General features: G+C 38.4%; 1 protein-coding gene across 4 annotated transcripts in view; it reads left to right on the plus strand.

Annotated features, from left to right (window-relative positions):
- The window catches only part of LOC111235207 (ryanodine receptor 2-like), a 64939-nt gene extending 39213 nt beyond the window's left edge, over nt 1-25726 (plus strand). The window contains exons 69-104 of one of the 4 annotated variants that reach the window (XM_022763574.1): nt 119-356; nt 646-733; nt 846-932; nt 1108-1269; nt 1410-1472; nt 2476-2604; nt 3517-3629; nt 5156-5252; nt 6212-6342; nt 7231-7282; nt 7804-7857; nt 8079-8178; nt 8490-8569; nt 9207-9283; nt 9490-9563; nt 9857-9937; nt 10252-10340; nt 10561-10689; nt 10854-10958; nt 11088-11169; nt 11260-12554; nt 12763-12833; nt 13155-13299; nt 13479-13565; nt 14123-14338; nt 14557-14687; nt 14918-14960; nt 16770-16906; nt 17784-17844; nt 18219-18365; nt 18648-18782; nt 19944-20100; nt 20328-20392; nt 22060-22160; nt 23594-23645; nt 24601-25726. In XM_022763574.1, the coding sequence (XP_022619295.1) occupies nt 119-356; nt 646-733; nt 846-932; nt 1108-1269; nt 1410-1472; nt 2476-2604; nt 3517-3629; nt 5156-5252; nt 6212-6342; nt 7231-7282; nt 7804-7857; nt 8079-8178; nt 8490-8569; nt 9207-9283; nt 9490-9563; nt 9857-9937; nt 10252-10340; nt 10561-10689; nt 10854-10958; nt 11088-11169; nt 11260-12554; nt 12763-12833; nt 13155-13299; nt 13479-13565; nt 14123-14338; nt 14557-14687; nt 14918-14960; nt 16770-16906; nt 17784-17844; nt 18219-18365; nt 18648-18782; nt 19944-20100; nt 20328-20392; nt 22060-22160; nt 23594-23645; nt 24601-24696 (4970 nt within the window). In that variant the 3' untranslated portion in view covers nt 24697-25726. The remainder of the gene's footprint in view (nt 1-118; nt 357-645; nt 734-845; nt 933-1107; nt 1270-1409; nt 1473-2475; nt 2605-3516; nt 3630-5155; nt 5253-6211; nt 6343-7230; nt 7283-7803; nt 7858-8078; nt 8179-8489; nt 8570-9206; nt 9284-9489; nt 9564-9856; nt 9938-10251; nt 10341-10560; nt 10690-10853; nt 10959-11087; nt 11170-11259; nt 12555-12762; nt 12834-13154; nt 13300-13478; nt 13566-14122; nt 14339-14556; nt 14688-14917; nt 14961-16769; nt 16907-17783; nt 17845-18218; nt 18366-18647; nt 18783-19943; nt 20101-20327; nt 20393-22059; nt 22161-23593; nt 23646-24600) is intronic. The other 3 variants (XM_022763571.1, XM_022763573.1, XM_022763572.1) reach the window with 3 other exon arrangements.
- Nucleotides 25727-27973: the final 2247 nt, after the last annotated feature.

The following is a 27973-nucleotide window of genomic DNA, read 5'->3' on the forward strand; positions in this document are numbered from 1 at the left end:
TTTGCGGTCATATACAACACAGTACTTGTTTAATGGATATATTTCTCTTTTCCATGTCAGTTATGCCTTTCATTCTCCCTTTTCCCCCTTATTAACAGTTATCAGTCATGTCTTTCAGTTTTTTCTCAGCCAATTATATTTAAAGCCCACTCTGAGCTGCTAAAGAGCCACTTCCTGCCATTGATGGAGAAGTTAAAGAAGAGGGCAGAATGTGTGCTGCTGGAGGAGGAGCAGATGAAAGCAGAGGGCTGTTGTACCTCTGAAGCAGAGTTGCAGATTCAGGAGAAGTTCACTGTGCTGGTGCGAGACCTCTATGCCTTCTATCCCCTCCTCATCCCGTTTGTGGATTCTAATCGGTAAGGCATGCTACTATGGAGCTTAGATGTGGGAAAGCAAGCTTATTTTCTGAGGCCAAAAGCTCCGGGAGTAACTTGAAGTATTTATAGACACTTTTACTTTATTTTAAATTTACATCATCCCACCAGTAACTATCATCTGGCCTCTGAAGTCCTTCAGAAACCCGTTAAATGCCAAGTTTTCCATTAATGTTTGTATTTTAGTTATTATTTTGGGCATATTTATATTAAGCTGAACAGGAATAAATTCTGGTGATAAGATGATGTTTTTTCTTATGTTTTGTCTCAGAGCCAGCTGGTTGAAAGAGTCCAACCCTGAGGCTGAGCAGCTGTTCAGCATGGTGGCAGAGGTCTTTATATTCTGGGCCAAATCTCATGTGAGGATGACACATAATCCTGTTTTTTATTTTTTGTTATGTCAATACTATCCTAGTGGATATTGTAACCTATAAATCATGTAAATTTCCCCCACCTGTATTTACACAACAGAATTTCAAATGGGAGGAACAGAACTATGTGGTCCAAAATGAAATTAACAACTTGGCTTTCTTGGTCAACACTGACAAAATGTCTAAGGTAAACCTTATTCGTAATTGACATTATGACATCATGCATACACAGATGTGCAAGAGCTGCATCTCTTTACATGGTAGATATTACTAGTAGTAGTATGGTAATTACAAAAAAACATGCAACTGTGAATCAAGTCTCAAAAAAAGTTATTTTATTTTCATGGCTTTTAAATACTCAGTTCAACCATGAGAAGAGGAGGATGAAGAGGAAGGGCGATCGGTATTCCATGCACACCTCTCTCATTGTGGCTTCCATGAAGAGACTGCTCCCTGTGGGACTGAGGGTTTGTTTTCCAAATGACCATAGCCTTATCACATTGGCCAAGACCAGCTTCACTCAGGTTGGTTGGAAATGTGAACAATACAAGCATTAATGTTTTCTCTGTGACAACAAAACCTTCACTGAATCACAGTGTAATGAGTGTATTTCTTTTTTTATCAGCAAATATATTTAATGCTGGCCATTGTTTGCTTTTCATAGAAGAACACGGAAGATGAGATTCGAGAGCATGTTTTCCATGGCCTTATGCATCTTCAGTGTCAGGTAAAGGCTGTCCCTTATTTTTGTGTTGTAAACATTTGTACAGCATTTGAAAGCATTGAGTATTTTCATTTAAAATAGAGTTTCAGTTGTGTTTCAACACATTTTGGTAGGTTTTATTTCTATGTGTTTGCACAAAAGATTCTTATAGTTCAAAAGCCACAAAAAAAATCCTAAAAGATAAATAAATTGAATGATGTGGTTAGTGACATTCTTTTATCAGTGTATCCTGAGTTGGAGTGGAAACTGAGTGAACATGTCAAGAAGAAGCTGATATATATATCCGGTGAATGAAATCCTGTTTTGCACTATTCTCAGAGTATAATTGAAGTGCGTATCTTTTCGACATTCTGCTGACAATCTGCATATTCATTGACATGCCTGAGTACATGTAACTTTTAATTTGTGGAAGGCAGCGAGTGTGTGGCAAATTAATTGAAGGATGCTCTTGCAGCATCCAAAGCTGTTTTTTAATGATCTTGGTCAATGACTCATTGTTCACCAGAGACATCAATATGACATATGCACCATACGGTACAAAATATGCATGCAGTATTTGTTTATTCATGTGTCAGTGATGAATATGTTTATTCATAAGACAGTGATAATAAAAGCATAAATTCTGCTTTGTCATTATCATAAACAAACTTTATCAATAAACAGAACTTTGATCATATTTTGCGCAGCCCTTTATCCATCCTTTCTTAGTTGTTAAAAATTTACAATCAGCACTGAGTCTTTGTTGTTATTGATCATAACAGAATTCAAGCAAAATGGGGAAAAGCAAAATTCAGGACTTCTTCATTCATTTTCATTATTTCACTCATTCTTTGTCATGTTAAAGGTGCTGGCTCTGAACTGCTGATTCTCTTTTCTCAATACCATAAACCTTATTATGCTGTTTTGAGGACCTCTCCGATAACTTTTCTGAAATTGTTTTTAATTGAATGGTTGAAATACAAGCACCTTGGAAAAAAAGGAAATAAATGTATTGTTCTTCTCATAGGCGTCAAGTTGCTGGAAGCAGGAGACCCGTTATGCTGAACACATGAGCGAGCTAGAGGCCATCACGGATGCCCCAAGGACTGTAGACAGGATTGTGGGAATAGCTCAAGTCCTTTATTATCTAGACCAGGTGAGCTTTTAAAGCAGTGTCGAAACTACCAGAAAATCATTCAGATTTCTATTTCAAATCTGTCAAAAGTGTGTACTGATACTACCAATGATACTTTCTTGTCATCAAATGACAAGTGACAACAAGACAAACATTTGGCATTCAGTCTTTTTACAGACTTTTCTTTTTGACATGTCACAGCAGGAAGAGCACAGGTGTAAATAATGAAATTAAAGATGGCTAAATTCCATTGAGCTGCTTCGGTTTCAGGGTCCTGGTATTATGCTTGCTGGATCAGTGTCATGGCTTACTGGAACAGAAGGGACCCATTGTTAATGTTTTTAGTAACACCTGTTCTCGTCCTATAATGACAAGTTAAAATAGCTGCTGTAAAAAAAGAAAATGGCCTGTTGGTCTGTGACAGGGAGAGGGTGATAATAAATTCTTAAGGAAAGTGAAAGAAGCGGATTTATAATCTTAGAAGCTTGAATCCAGTAAGCACGAACAAGAATTTGACAGAATGAATTTTTTATTATTTACTTAAGATGCTTTCCTTATTTCTGTAGGTTGTATTTACTGTTTATTTAACATTCCTTGGTGTACTGTAATGCTGTACTTTGGATTAATTTCCAAGAACTGTTGTTAATGCAAGCTAGGATCTCCTTTTCAGACGTTTATTACATGGCCTGGGAGCTAATGAGACAAAAACATGGTTGTGTTCTTATTCCAAACACACATTTTTTTAGAATGCATTGCATTCAAGAAAGTAAAGTCTGCTGTTGAAGAAAATCCCTCAAGTCCTTAATTCAAAGTTTGCTGTATTGGTGTGAGTTAATTTATATTCCAGAATAGTGTGAACTTGCTGACACAGAACTTATTGTAGGTTCATATTCATCAATTTGTTACATTATTTATGTTTGGTTTTGGGCTCAGGTGGAACACCCGCAGAGAAGTAGAAAACCAGCGTGGCACAAGGTGTTATCTAAACAGAGGAAACGAGCAGTGGTGGCCTGCCTAAGGATGGCTCCCCTCTACAACCTCCCCAGGTACAAACACATCATGTATAGATGCATGGTTTGCTCACATCATCATCATAATAATAATTATAATTTTTGATATTATTTATACAGCACTTTTTGAAACACACACTTCACGTGTATGATAATCAACATGCATTGAATACCTTAATAAATTAAGGTATGTACTAGAAGTTCTATGTTTTTGACTGATAGTATAGGTTTGATTCTTGCAATATTTCTCAACTGAAAGAAACAAGACTGAATGAACTTAGTAGTGGGAGGTTCAAAATTCAAATGTTGGTCAAAGAGAACACCAAGACTCTTGGAGGTGGATTTGATGTTTCTGGAAAGAGGGCCAATATAGAGAATGACTTCCTTAATAAAACAATTAGGAAACATTTTGAGACATCCAGTTTGTAACTGAAGCTAGACAGTTATGAAAGGTGGTGAGGTTATTGATGTTGTTAGGTTTAACTGAGAAGTAAAGCTGTGTGTCATCAGCATAGCAATGGTAGGAGATACCACTGGAGGAGTTAAGCAGATGACCCAGAGATAGCATATAAAGTGAAAACAGACAGGGTCCAAGGATCGACCCTTGAGGGACCCCTCATAAGAGAGGAGTGCAGTAACAGAGACACCAACCCACTTCAATAGTCTGTCACGATCAGTGGTGTCAAAGGTGGCGGATAAATCAAGAAAAATTAAGACTACGTATACATTCATGTGCATGCATATGAAGGTCACGCAAAAGTGCTGTTGGTGAACAGATTAAGAGCTTATTCAATTTTGGTGAACATTTTGCACTAGATAAGTCTTGCTTGAGGGAAGACATCAATTTTAATAGTTTCAAAATGAAGATTGAAAAGAGGTAAGAATAATAATTAAATTAAGGGTAATCAAATCAAAGTTAGCCTTTATGTGTTTGTAATCAGTTATTTTGTTGCTTGAGCCTTTCAATGAGCGCTTTATTTTGACCTGCTTATATACACAAAATGAGTCAGGGAGAACCATTATTTCATCACACGTTATTTCAATAACTTTTTTTCTATTGTTCGGACCAAGAAATGGTGAGGATGCTGCATTAAATTGTATAGTTGCACTGTAGGACATCAAACCTATTCAGGTGTGTAAATGGCAGCTCTGCTTTGTACAGGAGACATACTGTGAGGGAGAGGTAATGTAAAACCTAACTAGGCTATCAGTCACAGCCATATCAGGTCCAAAGGGAGCAAATCAATTAGCATATTAAAACCCTGTGGCTGTGTGTTGTTTGTAGGTGATTTATGAATATTATTTTGGTGTTTGTGTGTGTGTTAGTGAGAATTATAGCTGTAGTGTAGCACGCTGTGCTCTCTGGTGGATTTAACAATCATCACCTTGTATAGGTATAGGAGTCCTTGATGAATGAGTAATAATGAGTCTAATCAGAGCTTTTTTTTATAGTGTATTACTTTCTGTCTGTGCTACCTGTTTTTCATTATCTTATTTGCATTTGTATAATGCAAATAGGACAAATGTAAATCTCTTGTTTTGTCTTGCCCCCCCCCCCACAGGCATAGAGCTGTCAACCTATTCCTCCAAGGTTATAATAAATCTTGGATATCAGCTGAGGACCACAGCTTTGAGGAGAAGCTCATGGAGGATTTAGCTGTGAGTTGAAAAGGAGGCCATCAGTCTATATAAAAGAGTAAAATAGACATATTTAGAGTTTTCCAATAATAACCCAGAATTTCTAATTGTGAAATGTACCTCAAATGTGGCCCGAAATTGATTTGGATTCACTGTTGATTGTACCTTTCTGTGATCCTGCAAGCAGTTAATTTTATGCACAGTCATTTTCTTGCCCTTAGTTAAGCTTTTTAGGCAGCATATCCTCTAGGCTGAATACCAATCCCATACACTTTGCTGCACCAAATTCACACTATACATTAACTATAGTATAGTATAGGCATTGATAGAAGATTCTCTCTGACAGGCATAAATCAAACCAAATTTGAGAATTGCCACTACGAGAAAGAAAACGTCTTTTCCAAATATTTAATACCTTTTTTTCTTTGTTGTGTTTGTCAGTATTAGAGCCATCTCACTACTCTGCATAATTTGTTAAACATCACACCCAAGCAAATTAAAAATGCATACTAACATCCTTGAGTATACTTAATGGAAAGACTGCATTCTTGGCTACACTCATGACTATTTAGTATAGTAGTAGTATAGCAGTAATGTAGTATAGAATTTGGAAAGGATTGGCAGAATGTCGGGGGTATTACAGCATAGAGTCGTTACCTGCAGGACACACTTCCTAGTGTGAACTGTGTTCAAATTGACCATATGAAACAATTAAAACATTTGAAATGTATTTCAAAAGTTAAAACATCCAGACCTTTAGTGTTTTTGTATATATATATAATGTATGTATGTATATACAGAAAAGGTTCCACATCAGTTTGTCTAAGTTATGTACTGTATGTGTGTGCAGTGTGTGTTTACAAGAGAGAAAACCTGCAGTGTGTAAACTTTAGTCAGCCACCAGGGGTTGTGGATGGTCAGTGTGTGGCATTATTTAAGAGCACATATTAGCAGCTTTACTCTCTCTTTCTGGGCTGCAGAGGGGAGGAGTGATGGAGCTGTGTGGAGGCGACAGAGGGGAGGAAAAGGATGTGGGAGAAGGTGCCAAACCAATCGATCCCCTCCTGCAACTCATTACACTCTTCAGTCGAAGCGCTCTGACAGAAAGGAGGTGTGTGTGTGTGTGTTCATTATAAAAGATCACATGCCGTAAAAACCCCATTCTACTTTTATTACTGGTCATCACCCATCACCAAGAAAAATCAATATTAAACTGGTCAGATGTGTGATTTTTTTTTGTCTAACATCTGTGGCCATTGTTTTTGGAAAGCCTGAAATCTGTAATATGTTTATTTATCCTGCAGAAATTATTATTATATTTTATCTCAGATACTTTTTGAATAGAAGTTATGGTAACACTACGGTATTCCAATAGTGTTATCTGTTTTTCATAGGTAGGTTCATATGTTATGTATTACCGTTATGACACCTTCATTAGTGTTATACTTTCTTCTAATTCTCCTTGACAAACAAACACGTATTCCTGTAGTGCTCTTAACACATACATGATTTAGTCCACCAATCCAATTGAGGCATTTCTGTGATACTCCCATGATATTCCTACAGAAACTCACATACCATAAATACCAGATATGCTCACATATCTGAGACCATAACATTAAACAGTTTTGCTCCACATCACTGTAAATGCATTAGTGGTGGGGGAGCACTCCCACTTGTGCCCTAGCTGCAGAGATGTGATCAAATCAGCCAGGTTCCAGGTGTACTGGTGTGTTCAATAAAAATGTTCAATGCCACTGTGCAGACTTGTGAGTAAAATGGTCACAGTCTAGGTCTACACATGGCTTCAGGGTGTTTTGAGATGGTGGTACATTCAATAATGCAGTCAAGGGGCTCAGTTTAAGCACTGAATGGATCCATTGAGGATCAGATACAGATTGGCTTGCACCCTGTCACTGACCAGCCATTTCTAGAATGCTGCATCTGTCCATACATTGACATACACTGATATTTTGTTATCTGTCTTCCCTGTCCACAGTAAGCTTGGAAATGACAGTCTCTATATGTCCTACGCTGCTATTATGGCCAAGGTAATGCAACATGGACAATGACCTAATTGGTGGTATCTAAATGTCTGTTGATGTGTTCAAAAGCATGTACTAAATAATGCAAATCAAACATTATTTGATTGGGTTGACTGCTTGTTAGTATATACTGTTACACTGTCAGGAAATACTGTGCTAATATTGTATTTAAGAAGTGTCCTCCTTTTCTGGGGGCCAGAGGATTGCTCAGTGCCGGAGGGGAAACAAGATGCATAATAAAAAAGAACTGAAATTTTACAGACAGTGTTGCGAAGGTTGCTCATATTGGGTTGCAGTAAACAATGAAATACACTGAAGAGACACAAACCATATAGTGGGTTTTATTAACATATTGTTTTTATTTTTTTATTTATTTGCTTCGATGTTTTGGTGCATGTCACATGCAGTATATTGCAAAAAGTGCATGTCAAAAATGCAGGCAGTTAATTTGTAAATTTCTCTTCTGTTTTTATTCATTATATTTTCTTTCTTTTTTATCACCACCCTACATTTCTTTTCTGCCACAGAGTTGCCACAGAGAGGATGATGACAATGAAGAAGAGGAGATGGAAAGCTTTGAGGTGAATTAATGGGCTCTCACTTTTGAAATACACGTTTGATGTTTCTTCCTTACCTTAATTATTCATTTTTCCAGAGGACTAATAATAATAATAATAAATAGATAAAATGTTGAATTAATAATATTTGACACTTAACGTTATAATCGCTTAACAAAAATGTATTAAAATTGTATGAGATAAATACATGTCCTAAAACATGACCTGGCCTTTCTGTGGCTCAGGAGAAGGAGATGGAGAAACAGAAGTTGCTGTACCAGCAGGCCAGGCTGCATCTTCGTGGAGCTTCTGAGATGGTCCTGCAAACGATCAGTGCCAGCAAAGGTAGGAAAATTTGTTGTATCTTTAGATGGGCCACTTGTAAGCAAGAGACTTTAAGTTTGTTGAATACTGAATCAACATGAGCTGACTCCCAGACTCAAAAGCTGAAATTAGAGTGAAGCTTTCCTCTGGGATTCAGTTAATGTTTAGTTCCCTGAGATAGAAGATGGATAAAGATCATCAGGGTGGATTAGCCATTTAGTGTGCTTCACCCCTTCCTTCAAATGAGCACCGTGATTTTCAGCAGTCATACAGCATGATGCTTTTGAGTCAGTACTGTACCGAATATTATGATTAATTTCTAATCCCATTAGGGGCCATGGGCTCCATGATTGCCCCTACACTGAAGCTGGGCATTGCTGTTCTCAACGGGGGGAATGCTACTGTTCAACAGGTACAATACTGCCTTGGTGTCTCCCTAAAACTGTAATAGATTTTTTTCTTGGGATCTCCAAAATAGGTTTGCATATTTATTGTCACTGACACTGGCCACTTCCCTATCTCAGACAGGGACTTCATTTTTTAATATCATGAAACAAAAGATACTTATTATTAACACAGATAAGATAAGTAAGAGATAAGATTAGAAATAAGGTGATCTGCAGCAGATGGATTAGCTTTCTAGATTTATTGCATTTTGGAGGAAAAATATAAAACATAAACATAATAATTCAGTATATTAAAACTTATATTAATGAGTTAAAACAGTGGTTGACTGTGGAAGATGTAGGCTACTGCCGTGGCAGCTTCATAACAAAAATGATTATATATTAAATGAATAGAAATAAATGATTTCAAGTCGTGGTGACTCATTACAGAGCCCACCATGAACTCAGGAATTTTGTTTAAAGTTAGGGCTCTTTCAGCATGTTCAGTTCTTCCCTATTCAGAACGCATCACTTTCATATTCTGTGTCTTCTCATGAACACTGTGCCTTGAGGAAAAAAGGAAATCATTTTAAGATAATCATACCTTCAGATGACATCCTCCTCCATTTGTCAGACCTTGTCTTTGATGCTTTTGTTTGATAGAAAATGCTGGATTATCTGAGAGAGAAGCGAGATGTTGGCTTCTTTCAGAGCATGGCTGGACTCATGCGGTCATGTAGGTGAGTAAAAGGAAGAAAAATCCTCTGTTGAAATCTGTCTAATATCACAAAGGTTGGCAGGCTTCAGATACTGATTGATAAAAATGGTAAGAGTGCAGAAGCTTTGCTTATCCTTTTGTCTGTGTGTGTGTGTGTGTGTGTGTGTGTGTGTGTGTGTGTGTGTGTGTGTGTGTGTGTGTGTGTGTGTGTGGTTTTCTGCTACCCAGTGTTCTGGATCTGAATGCATTTGAGAGGCAGAACAAAGCAGAGGGATTAGGCATGGCCATGGACGAGAGCTCAGGTACTGTATTCATATGGAAATAAAAAATCCATTTCTCTGCAGCCATGTCATAGCAGAAGAGCCAGCTGTGAGATCCCTGGCCTTGAACATACTCTAAATTCACACTCCAAATTCCTATTTTTTTCTCTGCCTTTTTCAGTCTTGAATATTATTAACAGCTGTCTCCCTTCACTCCACTGTGACCTGATTTCTCTCTCTCTCATTCACTCTCTCATACCTTTCCCACATTATTACTCCACTCCTTGCACTTCATACTTTCATTTCTTGCCCTTTTCTGCAAATCTTTTTCCCAGGAGAGAAGGTAATGCCTAACAAAGACCTCACCTGTGACCTCTTCCGGTTTCTACAGCTGCTCTGTGAAGGACACAACTCAGGTTATTTGCCCTGTGTGGTTTCCACATATACACTGTTCATATTAAGTATATTGATGTCTATGGAATAAAGGACAAATGTTGTAACAAATACTTAAAGAAACTAAAAAAAAAAAACAGCTCTGTTGTTTTTCACCTCAATGGCACTTAGAAATTATGGTAATAAGAGCTTAGCACTGATTCATAATTACTGCGCCACACATTGGCTTTGCTCTAGTGGATGTCCATTGTCTAATTGCATTTGCCACACAGGGTGAAATACATTGTAATGTTCTTTTCACATTGTATTCAATATGCTCCTACTTTCTTTGTGTTAGATTTCCAGAATTACTTGAGGACACAATCAGGCAACAACACAACTGTCAACATCATTATATCCACTGTGGACTATTTACTAAGAGTACAGGTAAACCTGCGGTGACAGTGAGCCTGGACTAACTCATCACGCAGAACTAGTAAATGGCTTTTCCAGTTATTGATCATACATGTTTCTAAAACCCAAATGGTTTGATGATCATTGAAAGCCTTTACTTGGCTACTGTGTGAATACAAGTTCATCTGTTTTCAATGAACCACAAATAAAGCTAATGGACCACAAAAAAACATTTTGCTTTGCTACACTGCAGGAATCGATCAGTGACTTTTACTGGTACTACTCAGGGAAAGATGTGATTGATATACACGGCCAACACAACTTCTCCAAGGCCATCGAAGTGGCCAAACAGGTCTTCAACACACTCACTGAGTACATACAGGTCAGTCAGTTCCCATTAAAAGTTATAGTGTCGTAGTTTGTGAACTCCTAGGCATGAATACATCTGCCTTCTGGCTGTTTTGAATATATGTATATCTTGTCTTTCTACTAGTTTGAATGCATGTTTTAAATGAAGCAACTCACATTATCAGTGTGTTCATGCAGGGGCCATGTACTGGGAACCAACAGAGTCTAGCTCACAGTCGTCTATGGGACGCTGTAGTGGGATTCCTCCATGTTTTTGCCCACATGCAGATGAAACTTTCTCAGGTATAGCACATTGATCCACTGACATTTAATTAGCTTATTTCCCTCTAAAAACATGAATATGGAAAATATAAGATCCACAATTAGGATAGCACAATTAGCATAACTATCAATATATTTTCTTACATACAGGATTCAAGGCAAATTGAGCTTCTGAAAAAGCTGATGGATTTACAAAAGGACATGGTTGTGTTTTTGCTCTCCATGTTAGAAGGTAATATTTCCACATATCTTGCTGTTTGCAATTTGGGTTAAAACTTATCATTAATCTAGATCTGTATTTCTCTCCTTTTCGTCCACGCAGGTAATGTTGTCAATGGAACTATTGGAAAGCAGATGGTGGACATGTTGGTGGAATCATCAGGCAATGTGGAGATGATCCTCAGGTTTTTTGACACGTTCCTCAAACTTAAAGCCCTCACCTCCTCGGATGCGTTCAGAGAGTATGACCCTGATCGTAAGGGCTGCATATCCCGAAAGGACTTTCAGAAAGCCACGGAAAATTGCAAGCGTTTCTCCCGAGCCGAAACTAATTTCCTCCTCTCCTGCACAGAGACCGACAAAAGTGAAATAGTAGATTACGAGGCCTTTGTAGATCGCTTCCATGAGCCGGCCAAAGACATCGGCTTCAGCATTGCTGTTCTCCTCACCAATTTGTCTGAACACATGCCCAACGATTCAAGACTAAGGACATTCTTGGAACCAGCAGAGTGTGTCTTGACTTACTTCCGGCCCTATCTAGGACGCATTGAGATCCTTGGCAGTGGGAAACGGATTGAGCGTGTCTACTTTGAGATCAGTGAATCTAGCCGCACACAGTGGGAGAAGCCACAGGTCAAAGAGTCCAAGAGGCAGTTCATTTTTGATGTTGTCAATGAAGGTGGTGAGAAGGAGAAAATGGAGATGTTTGTCAATTTCTGTGAGGACACCATCTTTGAGATGCAGCTTGCAGCCCAGATATCTGACTCTGACACTGGAGAGAGGTATGCTGCAAAAGAAGAGGACGAAAAGAGCAGGAGTGAAGAGGAAGGCCTGGACAAAAAAGGAACGTTTTTCATGTATCATTGGTGGCTCCTGCTGACATCTTTATTGTCAGTGAAAAACCTGAAGACATTAATGAAGATGACTCTGAAGGATATCCTCATGTCAGCTGTTTTCTTCCTAAGATTCATTTTTATGGCTCAGGTCAGGTGCATTTGTGTTGTAATTCGCAGTATCATATATGTACTGTACATAGCCTTTGTCAGTGGTGGGCTCATTGAGGGAGCCAAAAAGATGAGGATATCGGATTTGCTCGGTGGTATCCTTGAACCAACTCTCGATGAGGTCATGGAGGTGCCAAGTGGTGTGGATCGGCTGCGGAAGTACTCTGCCAGTTTCTCTTCCCAGAGAGAATTGAGGGAGATGGGGCAGGTGGCAGCTGTGACCTCCCCCAGGGAGGTGGATGTAATATCAGACATATTCGGCCTCAAAGTGAAGAAAGAGGGAGGTCAATACAGACTTATGACACAAAACCTCACGGCCAGTCTGACTGACCTGTTCAGCACAACCTCCAGAACAACTGCCACCACTGATTTTGCTGAAAAGCATCAGAGGACGGTATGGATTCATTTGTATCTTGTATATGAGTTCACATCCATTACATGTATTTTTTTGTACATGTTTGATGCTCAGTATGTTGTATTTCTCACAAGGTTTTTTTTTTGTTTTGTTTTGTTCAGCCTCATTTACTTAATCATGCTGCTTTGATATTGATATCGATATTGATTCATATTAATCTTTGATTTCTCATGAATTTTACTGACAGCAGTTTAAGGCCCACAGTGCTACAGAGGAAAAAGCAGAAGATGAGAAAATGCCTGAAATAGAGAATGAAAAGTGAGTCTCCTCCTTCCACCTTAAATCCTCAATGAAGGATTATTTAATTCCCCATAACATTGTTAGCATTAGATGCTGAGTCAGTTAAGGTTGGGAAAATAATGACTATATTGCATTTGGTAGTGATGATCGTACACGGTGGGGCTAAAATCAATAAAAAGTATGTTGTGAATTTAAGCACAGAGGTGTTGATGTCGCACTTAATCAAAAAATAACTTGACATTATTAGGAAGTAAAACAGTGATTTCATCATCTCTGATATTCCCTTGTCAAAATAAAACTCTTTGACCTTCCCTTTGTTTGTGTTTGGACTATTTGCAGAGGGAAGGAATCTGACAAGAAAACTAGGAATGAGAAAGTAGAGGCAGGATGGAGAGCAAAGAGATGCTCTAATAAGTCGGAGGAACCAGAGAGCCAACATTCTGCCCTCTGCGAGACGATAAGCACATGTAACAAGAGCCTGCTGGTAATATACAAACACACTCATGACACACATGCTACTGCACTTATGCATACCTACATACACCAACACAGATAAGGATGCACACTTAGATCCACTTCAGTTTGCATTCACAGGCACAAACATGTTACGGAAAAAAGACACCTGAATGTTTCTCTTTTTTTCTTTTCTTTTTTTTTCTCCAGAACTACTTTGCAAGGACTTTTTACAATATGCGCTTGCTGGCTCTCTTTGTGGCCTTTGCAATCAACTTCATCCTCCTCTTCTATAAGGTGAGAGTGTGCTTGTGAGAGAGATTCTAATTTACATCAAATTTGGAAAGTAATTAAATACATTTACTGAAGTGATTTACTTGAATGTATGAATATTCTCATTTTATGCTGCTTTGTAGTTCAGCTCCAGTGTATTACATGTGCGATCAACCCCAACAGTAAAATGCTGATACGAGACTGCATCAGTAATAATATTCCAATAATGTAATGTATTGTTTGTTCCTTTAATAAGTAAAATTTTCAATGCAAGACTCTGACTTGTAAAATAGTGTCTTTTACTTAAGGAAAGGATCAAAGTGCTTCTTCCACAACTGCAAATTTGTAACACTTAATTCATCTACATTAGTGGCTTTGGACCGTCTGACATATTGACTCCACTTAAAAATTAAGCTGTTGTAGGTCAATTCTGCTGAATCATAAACGTGCTGCTTTGATTGGCTAGAGTCCGTCTAACCATTCCGCAAGTAATGGTTTAACTAAAGTAAGAGCATTTCTAGATAAGAAATGATCCACATGTAACCGTCTATAATGTTTTTGGATGCTTTACTGTTTCCCAGGTTGCATCATTGCCTGCATCACAAGAAGAGGACGGAGTGATCACATCTGTTTACAGCAAAGAAGTGGTCTCTGCTGCTGAAGACGACAACGATGAGGGCAGAGTTTATTTTGTGCTGGAGGAGAGCAGCGGATATATGGAGCCCTCTCTCCGCTTCCTAGCCATAGCACACACAATCATCTCCTTCTGTTGTATCATTGGTTATTACTGCCTCAAGGTACACTGCCTTGACCCTTTACTTTTTCAGATTAATAATGAACGCATTCCACTTCTTTGAATCTTCTTCTTCCCATCATGCGGGAATTTATTTCAAAACTAGATAGGCTGTGACCCATGCAGCTAGTCTGAAGTTCAGAGATTTTTCGTTTTGCCAATTTAACACTGATGTGTTTATTCAAAGAGACAAGTGATTGCTCCATTGACTTTGATTGGCAGGTACCATTGGTGATCTTCAAACGTGAGAAGGAAGTGGCACGAAGGCTGGAGTTTGATGGGCTCTACGTGACAGAGCAGCCCCCTGAGGAGGACATCAAAGGGCAATGGGACCGACTGGTCCTTAACACACCGTATGTTCATAGTCACATAATCAACTGGGGTGACGTTGGAGTAACATCGAATTAAATCATGTTTTAAGCTTAAAGTTTCATAAACTCACTGCTGGCATTTATTTATAGTCGTGTACAGTACAGAAATGTTTCCCTCACGTTGATGTTTTAGTTGTCTTTACATTTTTAATTAAATAATAATTTTTTTTTTCCTTATTAATGTTTTTGATACTATGTTTGTATCTTTTCAGATCATTTCCAAGTAATTACTGGGATAAATTTGTGAAAAGGAAGGTAAGATCTTCAGAAGGCTGCACAAATATTACACATCCTATTCCAGGTGTGCTTATGTGTGTTTGTAACTGTGTGCATATTTCAGTGGGTGACACTACATTAAGAAGCTAACTGAAATTTAATGAAGCATTTCATGGCAGGTGTAATTATTCCCCTATCGGGTAACAAAACCATTTAATTGTCTCCAGAGACAGTGCAACACCCCCAGCTTCCTCTTTCAGATTACTTCTCATTTTATGAAGGGAGATGAAATTATTCTTTGTTTTAAGAAACTCCCTTTTTTCTTTTGTAAAAACATTTAAGTTTGGCTTGAAGAATGTAGATAACCTACTGCAGGAAAAGAAAACTGTGGGATTCTAATCTTAAACTGGAGTTCTGTACCTGGTTTTACTGGTTCACAGATGCATTAAATCAGTCACGAAAATCTAACCGTAAGTCTTCAGATGTATTCAGAGGAGCACATTTCCTCTCTACTACTCAAATGAAACTGTCAGAGCAGAATCTCATCAGAAGGTGTCCTCATCAAAGGACAAAAGCCAGAGAGAATATTAGCTTCCACTTCCAAATGATATTATTAAACAAGGAACACTTTTCCAACTTTCTGTTGCATATTGTTCCAAACCGGAAACATAATGAATAGAAATACACTGTTCATTTAAGCAGTGATACTGTCTGTTTCAAAGAAATGTGAAGGGATGTTTTGAAGCCTTGATTTTACTGCTCCAGAATGTCTTTGCATTGACTGAATGTTGTAAATATGGACAAAGGACAGGTGGCCTGAAGGGTGCTCAAGTGGGACAAGGATGTCGCACCGCCCACAGCTGATTTTGATTGACTGAATTGTTTGTCATTTTAGCAAACATGCTCTCTGTAAGCCATAATATTTTTTTATTTCCACAAACACTGACATTAAAAGAAATGAAAGTGGCTATTTAGCCCATAATGAAAGAAATGTACTACGTTTGAATTTCATTGTTATTGAGACAAGTGGCCCCTTTTTTATGAATGCATCTCCATGGAGCTAGTAATATTTTTGAAGCCAGCATCTAGCAGCCATTAGTGGCAATGCATTTTAAGGCACTTCCACATTGGGCTTCAGCCTTTTTTTTTACCATAGGGGTGGCCACTTGGTCTATATAAAGTAATTCTAGCACTGCCACATTACATTTAATACTCTGTATTGCATCATTTTAAGAGCCTGCAGTAAAATAGATGGTATAATGTCTTCAAGTGCTTCTGGTAATCCACTTTTGAGTTTGGAGGCTGTAGATATTACTTAGCATATGCTGAAGTGCTTATGTTTGTAATAACAGAATGGGTCTGCAATATAACTAGACTTTGGTTGGCTCTTGTTATAAGTTAATAAATCAAGTGACAAAAAGTTTCTTAGAGCCATAGCAGCGCAGTTAGGAGAAACTCTGCATCTGTCTCATGATTAAATAAAATAAAATAAATATGTACTAGCAAGGTTCACTGTAAATATGCAACAGTAGGAAAGTAAAAAGTAAAATATAATCCTAAATCAATACTGTATAATCTGTATTTATTATATATTTATATCAGTTATTTACACAACCACCATGCCACTATGGGGGGCACAAGAAAATACTTACTTCTTTGCTCAATAACTATTATGAGCAGCACCATCATCTTGTCAGCAGAGCTGCCATCTCGTTATGGCACAGACTGTGCAGAGGAATTCAGCCTGTTACCTCGAGCTGTCCCTTGTCATTCTTTATTCAGATGAAAAGACACTGAAGAAGCAATTCTCTTTAGTCGCTATGTAAACCTGTCTTCTTGCCCTGCCAGGTGATGGATAAGTATGGCGAGTTTTATGGCTGTGAGAAGATCAGTGAACTCCTGGGTCTGGATCAAGCTGCTTTAGACTTCAGCCCTGACAGGAAAGGAAGGAAGTGGCTCAAGAAAGACACAGCCTGGGGTGCTCTGTGAGTAGATGAAGTATTAAAAACATGTCCAGTTCCTTGCAGTTCTGCATTCTTACAAGGTGAAAGTGCAGCTATCTATTCTGTCATTTATTTTGCATTGTGTGCAGTTTCAGATCAAAAATATGGTGGATTATGAAATAGGAGAACGTTTGAAATGTTTTTTTTTTTCTTGTTTATGTTTTTCGTACACCGAGGCATAACGCACCACAGAGCACGATATTCAAATAATCCGTAATTGTGTTTGTATTATAAATAATAAATCATTCTGGCCTTTGACAGGTAATGTAGAATGCAGATGAGTATTTGGCGGCACATAAAGCAGTTTGCAATGATGATGGCAATGTGGGATCCTTCCCTGTACGATAGCTGCAAGTATGTTTACATACAGCCAGCCTGGTATTGAAATAGAAAGAGAAATACTCCAATAAGGAAATCGATGCAGCTCTGTCTCTAATGCATTTTACTGCAGAGGTGAGTGTGACTCCTGAATGAGCCCACCTGATGAACATTAACACCATGGGCTTATTTACTGTTATGTCCAGCGTGTTAGTGACACCTTGAATTAACATCTGAAAACGATTGATCATTAATAACCTATGCCATTATCAATAGCCATCTCACCAATATTGTGTACGTGTTCGTGTGGATGTGCGCATGTATGTGTTACCTAAGAGGAGTGACCAGACAAAAGAAGGTCCTAGAACATTATGTTGTACTTGAGGAAGAACAGGACATTCTGAGATGAAGCCACATAACAGATGGGCTCTTTTTAGAAAAGACACTGTAGCAACAAGGGTCTGATTTTAGCCATGAACATTTTGACCTTATTTTCCTGGCTCTTGCCATCATGTATCTGTGATAATGCTGTTTATTTCAGATTCAACTCCATTGACATGAAGTACCAGGTCTGGAAACTAGGAGTTGTGTTCACTGACAATGTAAGTTCCGTTGTGTCTCAGATTTTATGGCTTTTGCCTGGTTTGTTTGTGTGTGCTCTCGTGTTCCTTCAAAGCCAAGATAAAGGTGTTACATCCTGCAATTTATGCTCACAGATAATAAAATATGACACAGCAGTGTGTGTAGAACACGTCTGATGTTTTATGACTTATTTCTGATTTGTTTAAGCTCTTGTTCTACTGTGCTTAGATTTTGTCTGATACAATTGCACATGCTGCAGAAGTGATGGTGGTAATATCCTGTGATTCTGCCTTATCTAAAATACACATTTGTCTCTCTGTCCTGGTAATCTATATTGCCTGTTTTTATGTGTGTGTGTGTGTGTGTGTGTGTGTGTGTGTGTGTGTGTTTGCAGTCCTTCTTGTACTTGGCCTGGTACATGCTCATGTCAGTCCTGGGTCATTTTAACAACTTCTTCTTCGCTGCCCACCTTTTGGACATTGCCATGGGCTTTAAGACACTTCGTACCATCCTTTCCTCTGTCACACACAATGGGAAACAGGTGTGTAAGTGTGTGTGTGTGTGTGTTTTTGTGTGTTTTCGTGTGTTTGGGGGGGGGGGGCCTCTTTTTCATGCTCTTTCCCATCTGTCTCAATGTGTGTTCATATGTGCATTTCACATGCTGTGATGTTTGCTTTCACGCTGTAGGGTTATATTGGGGCTTTTCTAAGATGAAGAAGTGTATTAAAGTCCATCTGCCTCTCACTGTCCTTTTATAATTGTGTGTGTGTGTGTGTGTGTGTGTGTGTGTGTGTGTGTGTGTGTGTGTGTGTGTGTGTGTCAGTTGGTCCTGACTGTCGGCCTGTTGGCAGTTGTGGTGTATCTCTACACTGTGGTGGCCTTCAACTTCTTCAGGAAGTTTTACAACAAAAGTGACGACAAGGACGCCCGAGACATGAAGTGCAATGACATGCTTACTGTGAGTTGAAGTGCATATTTAGAGACACACACACACACACACACACACACACACACACACACACACACACACACACACACACAGCAGTCTGTCTCTCCACATATATCTAAATACCTCTATCTATCCTCTTTATCTCCCTATGTTTATCTTTGTAACACAAACACAGCCACACACCTCATTTCCTAGCTGCTCAGATTGAGATGGGTAGAGGAGGATTCTGACAGTGATCCCCATTGTTGAAGTGAGAACAGCTTCTTGTCTTAGTCCTTCCACTGCTTTTCCATAAAATGATGGACACATGGATAGAATACAGCCCCTCAAGCCTCGGCAGAGCTCTTTGTCTGGCCATTCGCAACATTAACACCCCACCACCTGCTCTATTCTAATGTGGACTTTACTGTCACTCACATAAGCAGGCGAATGGGCAGTGTTAGCATTTGAATAAAACCCTACTATTATAGGAGACAGGGAATGTTACATTAAATCCTCAGTCACACTCACTGTGTTATTGTTTATGCTTGACTTTCAGTAGCACTTTAGCAACAGTCATTTTCAATCCCTTTCCCATCATTATGACACCACAACAACGATTTTTTAAGACAAGTAGAACGTGACATGATTCAATATGAATACAAAGATAAACAGAAAACACCTCACTCTACTGTCTGCTTTTGAACCTTCATGGAAGAAATAGCGCTTTCAAATTTTGAATGTTCCTTGAAATTTTGGCCGTCAGTTTTTATTTTGTTTTTGTTCAAGTTCCTTCAGGAAAATATCATCCTTGACACTTAAAAGCACCGTGCAGTCCTTGCTAGACAACTTGTTAATTCTTTTTCCTCACACTTTTACATAAACCCCTTGTGGGGAAATACCGTCTGAGGCGAAGAATATTGATTAAAAACCTTCCACTCTTCTGTGAAATTGTATAAAAACGCTGGCTGTTTGAAACTTTTAAATATCCCCCAAAAGCAATTCAACATGGAGGAAGGTATAAAAATGCATTAAATAAATTCTCAGTTTCTTTCAACAGCTTGAATGGTCAACATATTGGAGTTTGGAGACACAATACTCTTGTCCTCCTTAGATACTAAAATGCATTTTCCCCACTTACCTCAGGTGAAATACGTACTATACAATAAAAAAATATATGATTTCTTTCAGTGCTACATGTTCCACATGTATGTGGGCGTGCGTGCAGGTGGGGGCATTGGTGATGAGATTGAAGACCCTGCTGGAGATGAGTTTGAAGTGGAGCGCATCGTCTTTGACATCACGTTTTTCTTCTTCGTCATCATCATCCTCTTGGCCATCATTCAGGGTGAGTCACACATGCTGAATTTGTTGTACAGGTACAGCTCAGCTTAAGGAAATGCATAAAATGAGAAGTCAAAAATCACCATGTGATGAATAATTCATGTATCTGTCCATCTCAGTCTCTAATTTTCACTAACACCTGTCATTCACATACAGTGCTCAAACAGATACACAGACAAACACAATCGTGTCCCCTTTTTTTTTTTTTTTTTCCTTTTTTTTTTTTTTCAGGCTTGATCATTGATGCCTTTGGGGAGCTTCGTGACCAGCAGGAACAGGTGAAAGAGGATATGGAGGTGAGATTTGACACTTTGTCACACACACACACACACACACACACACTCACACTCACACACACACACACAGAAAACTCTCCTCTGTACGCACGCACATTAGAACATAGACAAGCACACTGCTAACATACCATCCAAACTGCAACATAAAATGTGAAAAAAGTGAAGGGGTCTGAACACTTTCTAAATGCACTGTAAGTCTATTGCATGTCTAGGACCATCTAACCATGATGATTTAGCAGCAGGTTCACTTAAGGTCAGTTTCTAAGTGAGCTTGAGGTCAGTAGTACTTGAAGTGTGTGTGAAGAGATGACTGTGTGTGCACTGGATTAAGTAGATCAAGTAGATTTAGTTGTTGTGGGAACTCGTGTCACAGGAAGCATTGTACCATTGGCCTTAATGAGAGGAGGCCATTAGCTCTTTCTCCTGGATAATTAGTGCGTAATAATTTCAGAGAGTTCAATCTGAGATAAACAAACCCCTGATATTTAAAATCATTTAAAATGTAATTAGCACACATGCGTGTATATTTTTGATAAAACACACGTCCTTTGCTTTTTTGTCAACTATTTGTCACCTGCTCTCCACTTTCAGGCTCTAAGTCTTGTCTCACTCATGTTTGTATACTGATAGAGTTAGCAATGTTTTTTTTTTTGGCGTGTGTGTGTGTGTGTGTGTGTGTGTGTGTGTGTGTGGAGTTTATTGATCAGGTAGCCACAGAACATGCATCCCTCAGTGGTATGTGTCTAAAGGCTACAACAGGTGTAAACAGAACCATAATAAATCCATCCCTCCAGGCAGGACAAGTAAGGTTAAAAGAGACATTGTGTGGTCAGACAGGCTGACAGTCAGTAACAGGTAGAGTTTGTACTAGCAACAGGCAAACAACTCTAAAGGTTAAACCACTGAGGAAACAAGGCAACATAGACATAGACGATCTGAAAAACAGTGGTGAGCTACCCAATAAATATAAAGGGCACAGATGTGATGTCGCTGAATGCATACTTGTCATTTGTTTAATCTCTATATAGTCTCTTTCCCACTATGTGTGTGTCTCAAAAAAATAATCGGTGCACACATATTTTATGTCTGCTTTTCCCAGGAGTTCAACTTGAGATGCTGTTTGCTGTGCTGCAGTCAGCAATAATTAATCAGGTTCAGCCGCTATTTCCATCCATCCATAATTTGTCTCCCTAAATATTGCATTAAACCAAAAACCACACATTTCAGTGTAGCTTTTTTTCTGTCGCTGTACCAGCACAAAAACACGGGCAAAGGTAATTTGGCTGTTTAGCAGCCCCAGAATGGTGCACATCCTCAGCAAATATGTCCCTCTGTGTCCTCTGAAAACCTGGCAGTGAGTAATCCTGGAAGTATTAGGTTGCTGTTATTTACAGTCTTTTGCCTTTTGTGGGTGTCCTTTTGAATGTTTTTGTAAAAAACTTAAAAGGCGTCATATTGTTGTGCTAGTGGAATAAATACATCGTTTGAGTCACAGAGCACTAAAACGAAAAACAAACAATACAAAAAATTGTAAACTCAAGACTGAACCTCTGGTCTTTAGTTTCGGATTTTTATTTTAATTTCTTCGACTTCGACTCTAGAGAACATACTGTTTGTCCAAGTGTGTTTCATGAATCATTACATGTGTTATATCTCTCCTCCTGCAGACCAAATGTTTTATATGTGGAATAGGAAGTGAATACTTTGATACAGTCCCTCATGGCTTTGAGACTCACACTCTACAGGAGCACAACTTGGCCAACTATCTGTGAGTTAAATCCAAGCTCATGATTCATTGTCTCAACCAAATAATTTTGCAAATACTAAAACTCACAACTTGATATGTTGTTACTGACAAAGCTGGCATTTGTTTTGTTGCCTTTCTCAGATATAGTGAACCATAAATAGTTTGCATGCTCCACCACCACTAAACCTTTATGAGAAACAAACAAACAAAAAAAAAAAAACCTCCATCACTGTTCTTAGTGGTTAATCATTCATATGATATCCCTATAAACCTTCTGCCAAATTTTGATACAGTATGCCTCCGTATGTGCATTTATAATTGTGATTCAAACTGTCTTGTTTCATATTTATTTATTTGTTTATTTTTTACTAATATGTACATCAGTTAACATCATCTCACGGGTTGTAATGATAATCAGTGAAAAAGCTGAGCACCTCACAGTCTGAAGGAAAGGAAAAAATGGAAGGAAAAAATCCAGCGCTTTGGTCTGTTGGCTTAAACTGTCAAGGAGCTCCACCTCTATGCAAACAGACATATAGACATGAGCAGGACACTAACGCATCTTGCAGCATCTACACCACTCACTGTCGGAAAGCTTTTTCAATTACAAACAGCATAATACGATAGTCCTCTTATACTCGTTTACTTGACAATACATACACAAACAGGGAACAAACTTAAAACACTCATCAAATAAAAACATCAGATCATTACAGAAATGAAATGCCAATAAAAGTGAGAAAATATTTGTGTAGGCTTTAAGACACTGAAAGCACAGAAGAATTGCCCAGGTCTGTCATCTTTAAAAAAAAAAAAAAAAAACATGCCAACTAAAGGATTATATCAAAGTTTAAGATGGTTCTATAGTTTTGCCTCTAACCCAAACAAAACAAACAGAATAAACCACCTGTCAGGAAGCACAATTGATCAGTGAGTTAATGAACACAGTCTCTTCTATGTGGATGGATAAAAACTGTTATTTGGAAGGTGTTGTTACATCATGCACTGTTGCCACATCAATATTTGCCAGTGCCGGGAGCTCATTGAACCTAATTACTAAGGATTCCACTAGAAGTGTTCGCATCCCCTGACTGATGCACTCTTCCCTGCTCATGTCTGTGTATCTATGGTGGTTCTTCATGTGACATTTAAGCTGATCTGATAGCGGTCTACTGATTGAAACATCATCATTCACAATTTGATAAAATGAGTTACTTGCATGTTGTCAGTCATCAGAAAATTTAAAGCATTAAAATAAATATTTAACCTGATTGTCATGTCTGAACACAGCTTTCCACTTGAAATACCTAACAACTGTTTCCATAATCACTTCAATCCTTGGACTTGTGCACAGCTTCTACATCTTCCTACCCGAGTGTTTATCTCCACCTGTCGAATCCAAGTATGTGTGGGACGTTCATTGCTACATGAATCCCTCTTTTGTTTCCTTACAGATTTTTTCTGATGTACCTTATAAACAAGGATGAAACTGAACACACAGGACAGGTATAATAGTTATCTCCTCTGTTTAATTGTATAATCTAGTCAAAGTAAGAGCAAGTCTACTGCAACTGCCATATCTCACATTCTTTAAAATATACTTCCATGTCTCTAACTTATTATTTCCAGCATTTGCTATGGTAATGACAAAGCTGTTGTGTAACCTTTTCAGCTAAGACAGAATCTGCATTCACATTGTCCCTCAAAAGCCATATCAGTCCTGGCACACACATTTTATGATAATACACACACAGACATAGCCCTCGGTTTTTCTTTTTTAAACCACTGCAGTATTAAAGCTATAAATTTAAAGATATTGAAATGGGAAAGTATTTTAATTCTTTTCACTTTAATATGACTGTTACACAGGTGTAAGAGGAGCGCTATAAATCAGCATAAATATTTTCATTTTAAAGAGCTGCATCTTTTTCCCTTTTTCTCCTGTGTCTCTCTCATGCAACGCTTATTGTGCTTAAATCTGTGAAAGGGATGTGCATCAGAATAAATGAGGACATGTTTAATTCTAAATGCTGCACAGCATAATATAAAACAGATAAATCCATTCTCATTTAGAATGATTTGGATTTATCTTTGCGGCACAGCATGCATCTTGGATGTGATGCTGCAGAGTTGATAAAAGGAAGAAAATTTTCAATTTTTTATCAGCCTGAAACATTTTGCACTATTGGGTGCTATTTTCAAATTGAGTTGGGTCCTGGGACTCGTCTGTGTGTATTCTTTCAGTGTGGTATTTTTCTTAGGTGTAGATTAATGAGGGAGCTGCGAGGTGGAACGTAGAAAATGTGTCTGCACTGGGCCAGACAAACAGAATGTAAATTTAAATATGTGTCTCTGTGGACACTGTTATTTTACTCATCCAGTGAACTCACTGTCTTAGAATGGATAAGTCTGGAATTGTTAATGAGTTAAATATTTATTACCACTCTGTTAACTTTGCCAGGAATCCTATGTGTGGAAAATGTACCAGGAGCGTTGCTGGGAATTCTTTCCTGTGGGAGACTGTTTCCGTAAGCAATATGAGGATCAACTGGGATGAAAGGAAATCTGAGAGATCTAAAGCCTGCCTAGATAATGTCATCACACAGAAGCCATGTTAATTGATGCCCTTGGGCTCACTAAATTACCTTGAATTTTGTGTTCTCACTGTATTGATTTGATTTTGAACTTTGGAGTGGTTTTCCCTGAAAGTAAATTTACTTGATATTTATGCACACAAGTTTTTTCTAAATTGTATTGATTAAATTATTTCGAAACTAAAGAACGAGGACCGCTTGTTTATGTTCAGATGCAAAATTAATGTGCTGCTTTTCAGTCTACAACAAAAGTATTCAGAGTAATCTGACAGTTTACTATTTTATGCATCATTATCTCAAGCAGTCAAAGCTGACAATCCAAATTCACTTTGCTGGCTGGATGTGTCTCTGTAAAGCTTCTGTTTTGTGAATGAAATGATTTGTCTTTCTAATCCCAGCATCCCATCCCTTTCCCCTGTGTGACATCCAGATAAACACTCTCCCTCTGGCATTTGTTCTTTTTACCCTCCTCTTCTCTGTCTGTTGAAGCTCTGTCTCCTTTTCTGTTGTGCTCATCTCTCCAGGATCCCTCTCCTCCCGCTGTCCTTGCCTCTTATTCCCTTCTCCCCCCCTTCATTCTGCTCTCCTCTTGTCCCTCATCTTGAGCTCTTTTCCCTCTTCATTAGTAGCCACTTTAGGACATGCCAGCAGGTCTCCCATTGCTCAGGTCAAAAATATTGCCAAGGAAATGGATCACGGTCTCTGATGGCCAAGAAAGTCTCTGGGGAATACCTGGGTATAACTTACTGACTAAAGGAGCGTGGCAAGCTTTGTTAAACTATTAAGAACTTGCACTGAGCGTGCATGTGTGCACAGAGCTTAACAGCATGATGACTGAAGCGTGGGAGGGCCACCTGCAGATACCGTCCTCATTATGCAAAGGTCGAACACCGAGTCTACACAAGTCTGCCGCTGATATGTATTCATGTTGCTTTTGAGTTATGACTTGTAAGCTCATGGTCATAATTTACCGAAGGTCCAGGAAAAAAAAAAGAGATTGGGTAAAAGATGAGGAACTCTTGCTTTCTTATGAGAAATGAAAAAGTTTTGGATTATGTTCTTTGCATAAACAGAAATATTAAGCAATTTCACTATGTGGCTAATGCTGTAATTAAAACTAGGCTTAATAGAATATAAAATTGCTTCTGTTTGAATTACTGCACTTTCCTCATTTAAAGATCTATGGTGGTATTAATTGTCACCATTATGCCTGGGCAGTTCTTTGATTAGGATTAGGATTTAAAAGCCCTGAAAACGTATTTTCTCAATTAGCTTCTTGAAGGGGGGATTCTTTTGACTGAAGGGGTTGTGCATGAACGCACCAAAATGTCAGCCAAAGTCTGACCAGTTTTCTTCCATATTAGAGATTTCTTTGTTTGTCTTTTTGTCTGTACACTCTCACTACTCTCTCTCTCTATTTCTCACTGGTTTCAAGTGGGCGGAGCCATGATGGGGAAAAGGGGATGTTACATACCGTACATCTTGGCCGTGGCCTTTTCTCATGTTTCCAGGCCACTGTCAATCAATTCTGGTCAAACCACACCCACACAGCGCTTTTTGAGTCTTACACTCTAAATAGATAAATAATATGTTGTTTTTTGAATTTTAGCTCTGACTTGTTTATTTAGTAAAGAAGATTTAATGTTAGGTAAGGTTTTCCGGGGCTGCAATTTAGTACTTATTGTTATTTTTAAATTTCGACCTCAAGTAAACCTTCAGTAAACACATTGTCATTGAACACAGAACTACATGCAGGTCACTTTGTTGAGCATGGAGGGGGTTCCATCTAGTTCCTGTGGGATTGTAGGTAATTTAGAGAAAAATGTCATCAGGCATCAGTAATGGAATCATGCTACATGACCTGTGATTTTCGTATGCCATTTCAGCATGGTGTATGATTATTTGTTCAAAATAAATTCTGGCAATAATAGGCCTGTTTTCACTTTCCTCTGAGCGGTGAATCTGAGAGAAGTCTGACTGGATTGTGTCAGTTTGCACATTTATCTGACAAACTCTATTCTTAAAAGCTCCAAATCAATAAAAACCACCACAATCACCAATAATATTGTTATGATACGTTTAATTTTTATCATTAAATTTGAAGCTAATCTTAAAACTTAGCTGATGTTGCCTGGGACAATAATATTATTTATTGCATTGGTTTTTGTGAAAGTCAAGGTCCCTGAGCCAGTTGCTATGTTAATGATGCCACACATCAAATAATTTCATATAGTATGTGTAGTCGTGTATATACTGAATGACTTAGGTCACACACTTAGGTCACACACACATAAATATATATATATATATATATATATACATACTGTATATATGAAGTTTGAATTTCATTTTATGTCCATATTATTTTGACCATTTCTGGCCTTCATGTAATTTTAATTGATTAAGTATCACGCTTAAAAAGGGAGGGTAAACAAGATATCACTATTACAGCAATATATGTCTAAAAATGTCATGTACAGCACTATAAGCATTTTTCTCAATGCACACCATATCATACTGCTATCAATATCTACATAATATCTATAGATGAGAGCACCATGAAGATCATGTTCCTGCTGAAGATTCATAAGGATCTTAGCAACCAGCTCCTGAACTACCAGAGACAGAAAACGTAGCTGATCAGTTGCCACATTAGCCGAAGTCCACAGACTGAGGAATGGGGAAAAACCTCTCATCAAAAGCCTATTTCATCTGGAAATGTATCCCTTTCCAGTGTGTATAAAAATCAATCATACCGTCATAACATCAAACCCACAGACATCTAAAACCCTTTTTTGCAATGCAACCACACATCTGCAGGAGACACAGGGTACAATTTCAGGAGTAGCCTTCCACAAGCTGATTCACTAGAACACCACATATTCGAAGCAGGTCACCTAACTCCACCAAAACACCCAAATTAAATATACTGACTTTCCAGAGGATAATTGCCACATCCGCTGCATCAAAAGATATAGTGGATAAGATGGATGTTCGTTTGTTGCCGCCAAGCTTCCCCCTCGAGTCTACGTGATCTTTCCATCCTGTGGTTGAGTAATGCCGAGGCCAGAAGGTCTGGATGTAGTTTAGGCTAAGGAGCATAACTCAGTGGTGGAATTTTCACTGCAAGTATGAACAGTAGTATAGCAGCACCGTAGCACTACGTGACACAGCTCAGGTCTGTGTTGTCTAAGGAGAAATGTCACATGGACCTTGAGTTTCCTCTGTAAAGCAGGTGAT

This window comes from Seriola dumerili, unplaced genomic scaffold (genome assembly GCF_002260705.1).
Source record: "Seriola dumerili isolate Sdu_G_001 unplaced genomic scaffold, Sdu_1.0 BDQW01000478.1, whole genome shotgun sequence".
In the NCBI taxonomy this organism is placed as follows: Eukaryota; Metazoa; Chordata; class Actinopteri; order Carangiformes; family Carangidae; genus Seriola; species Seriola dumerili.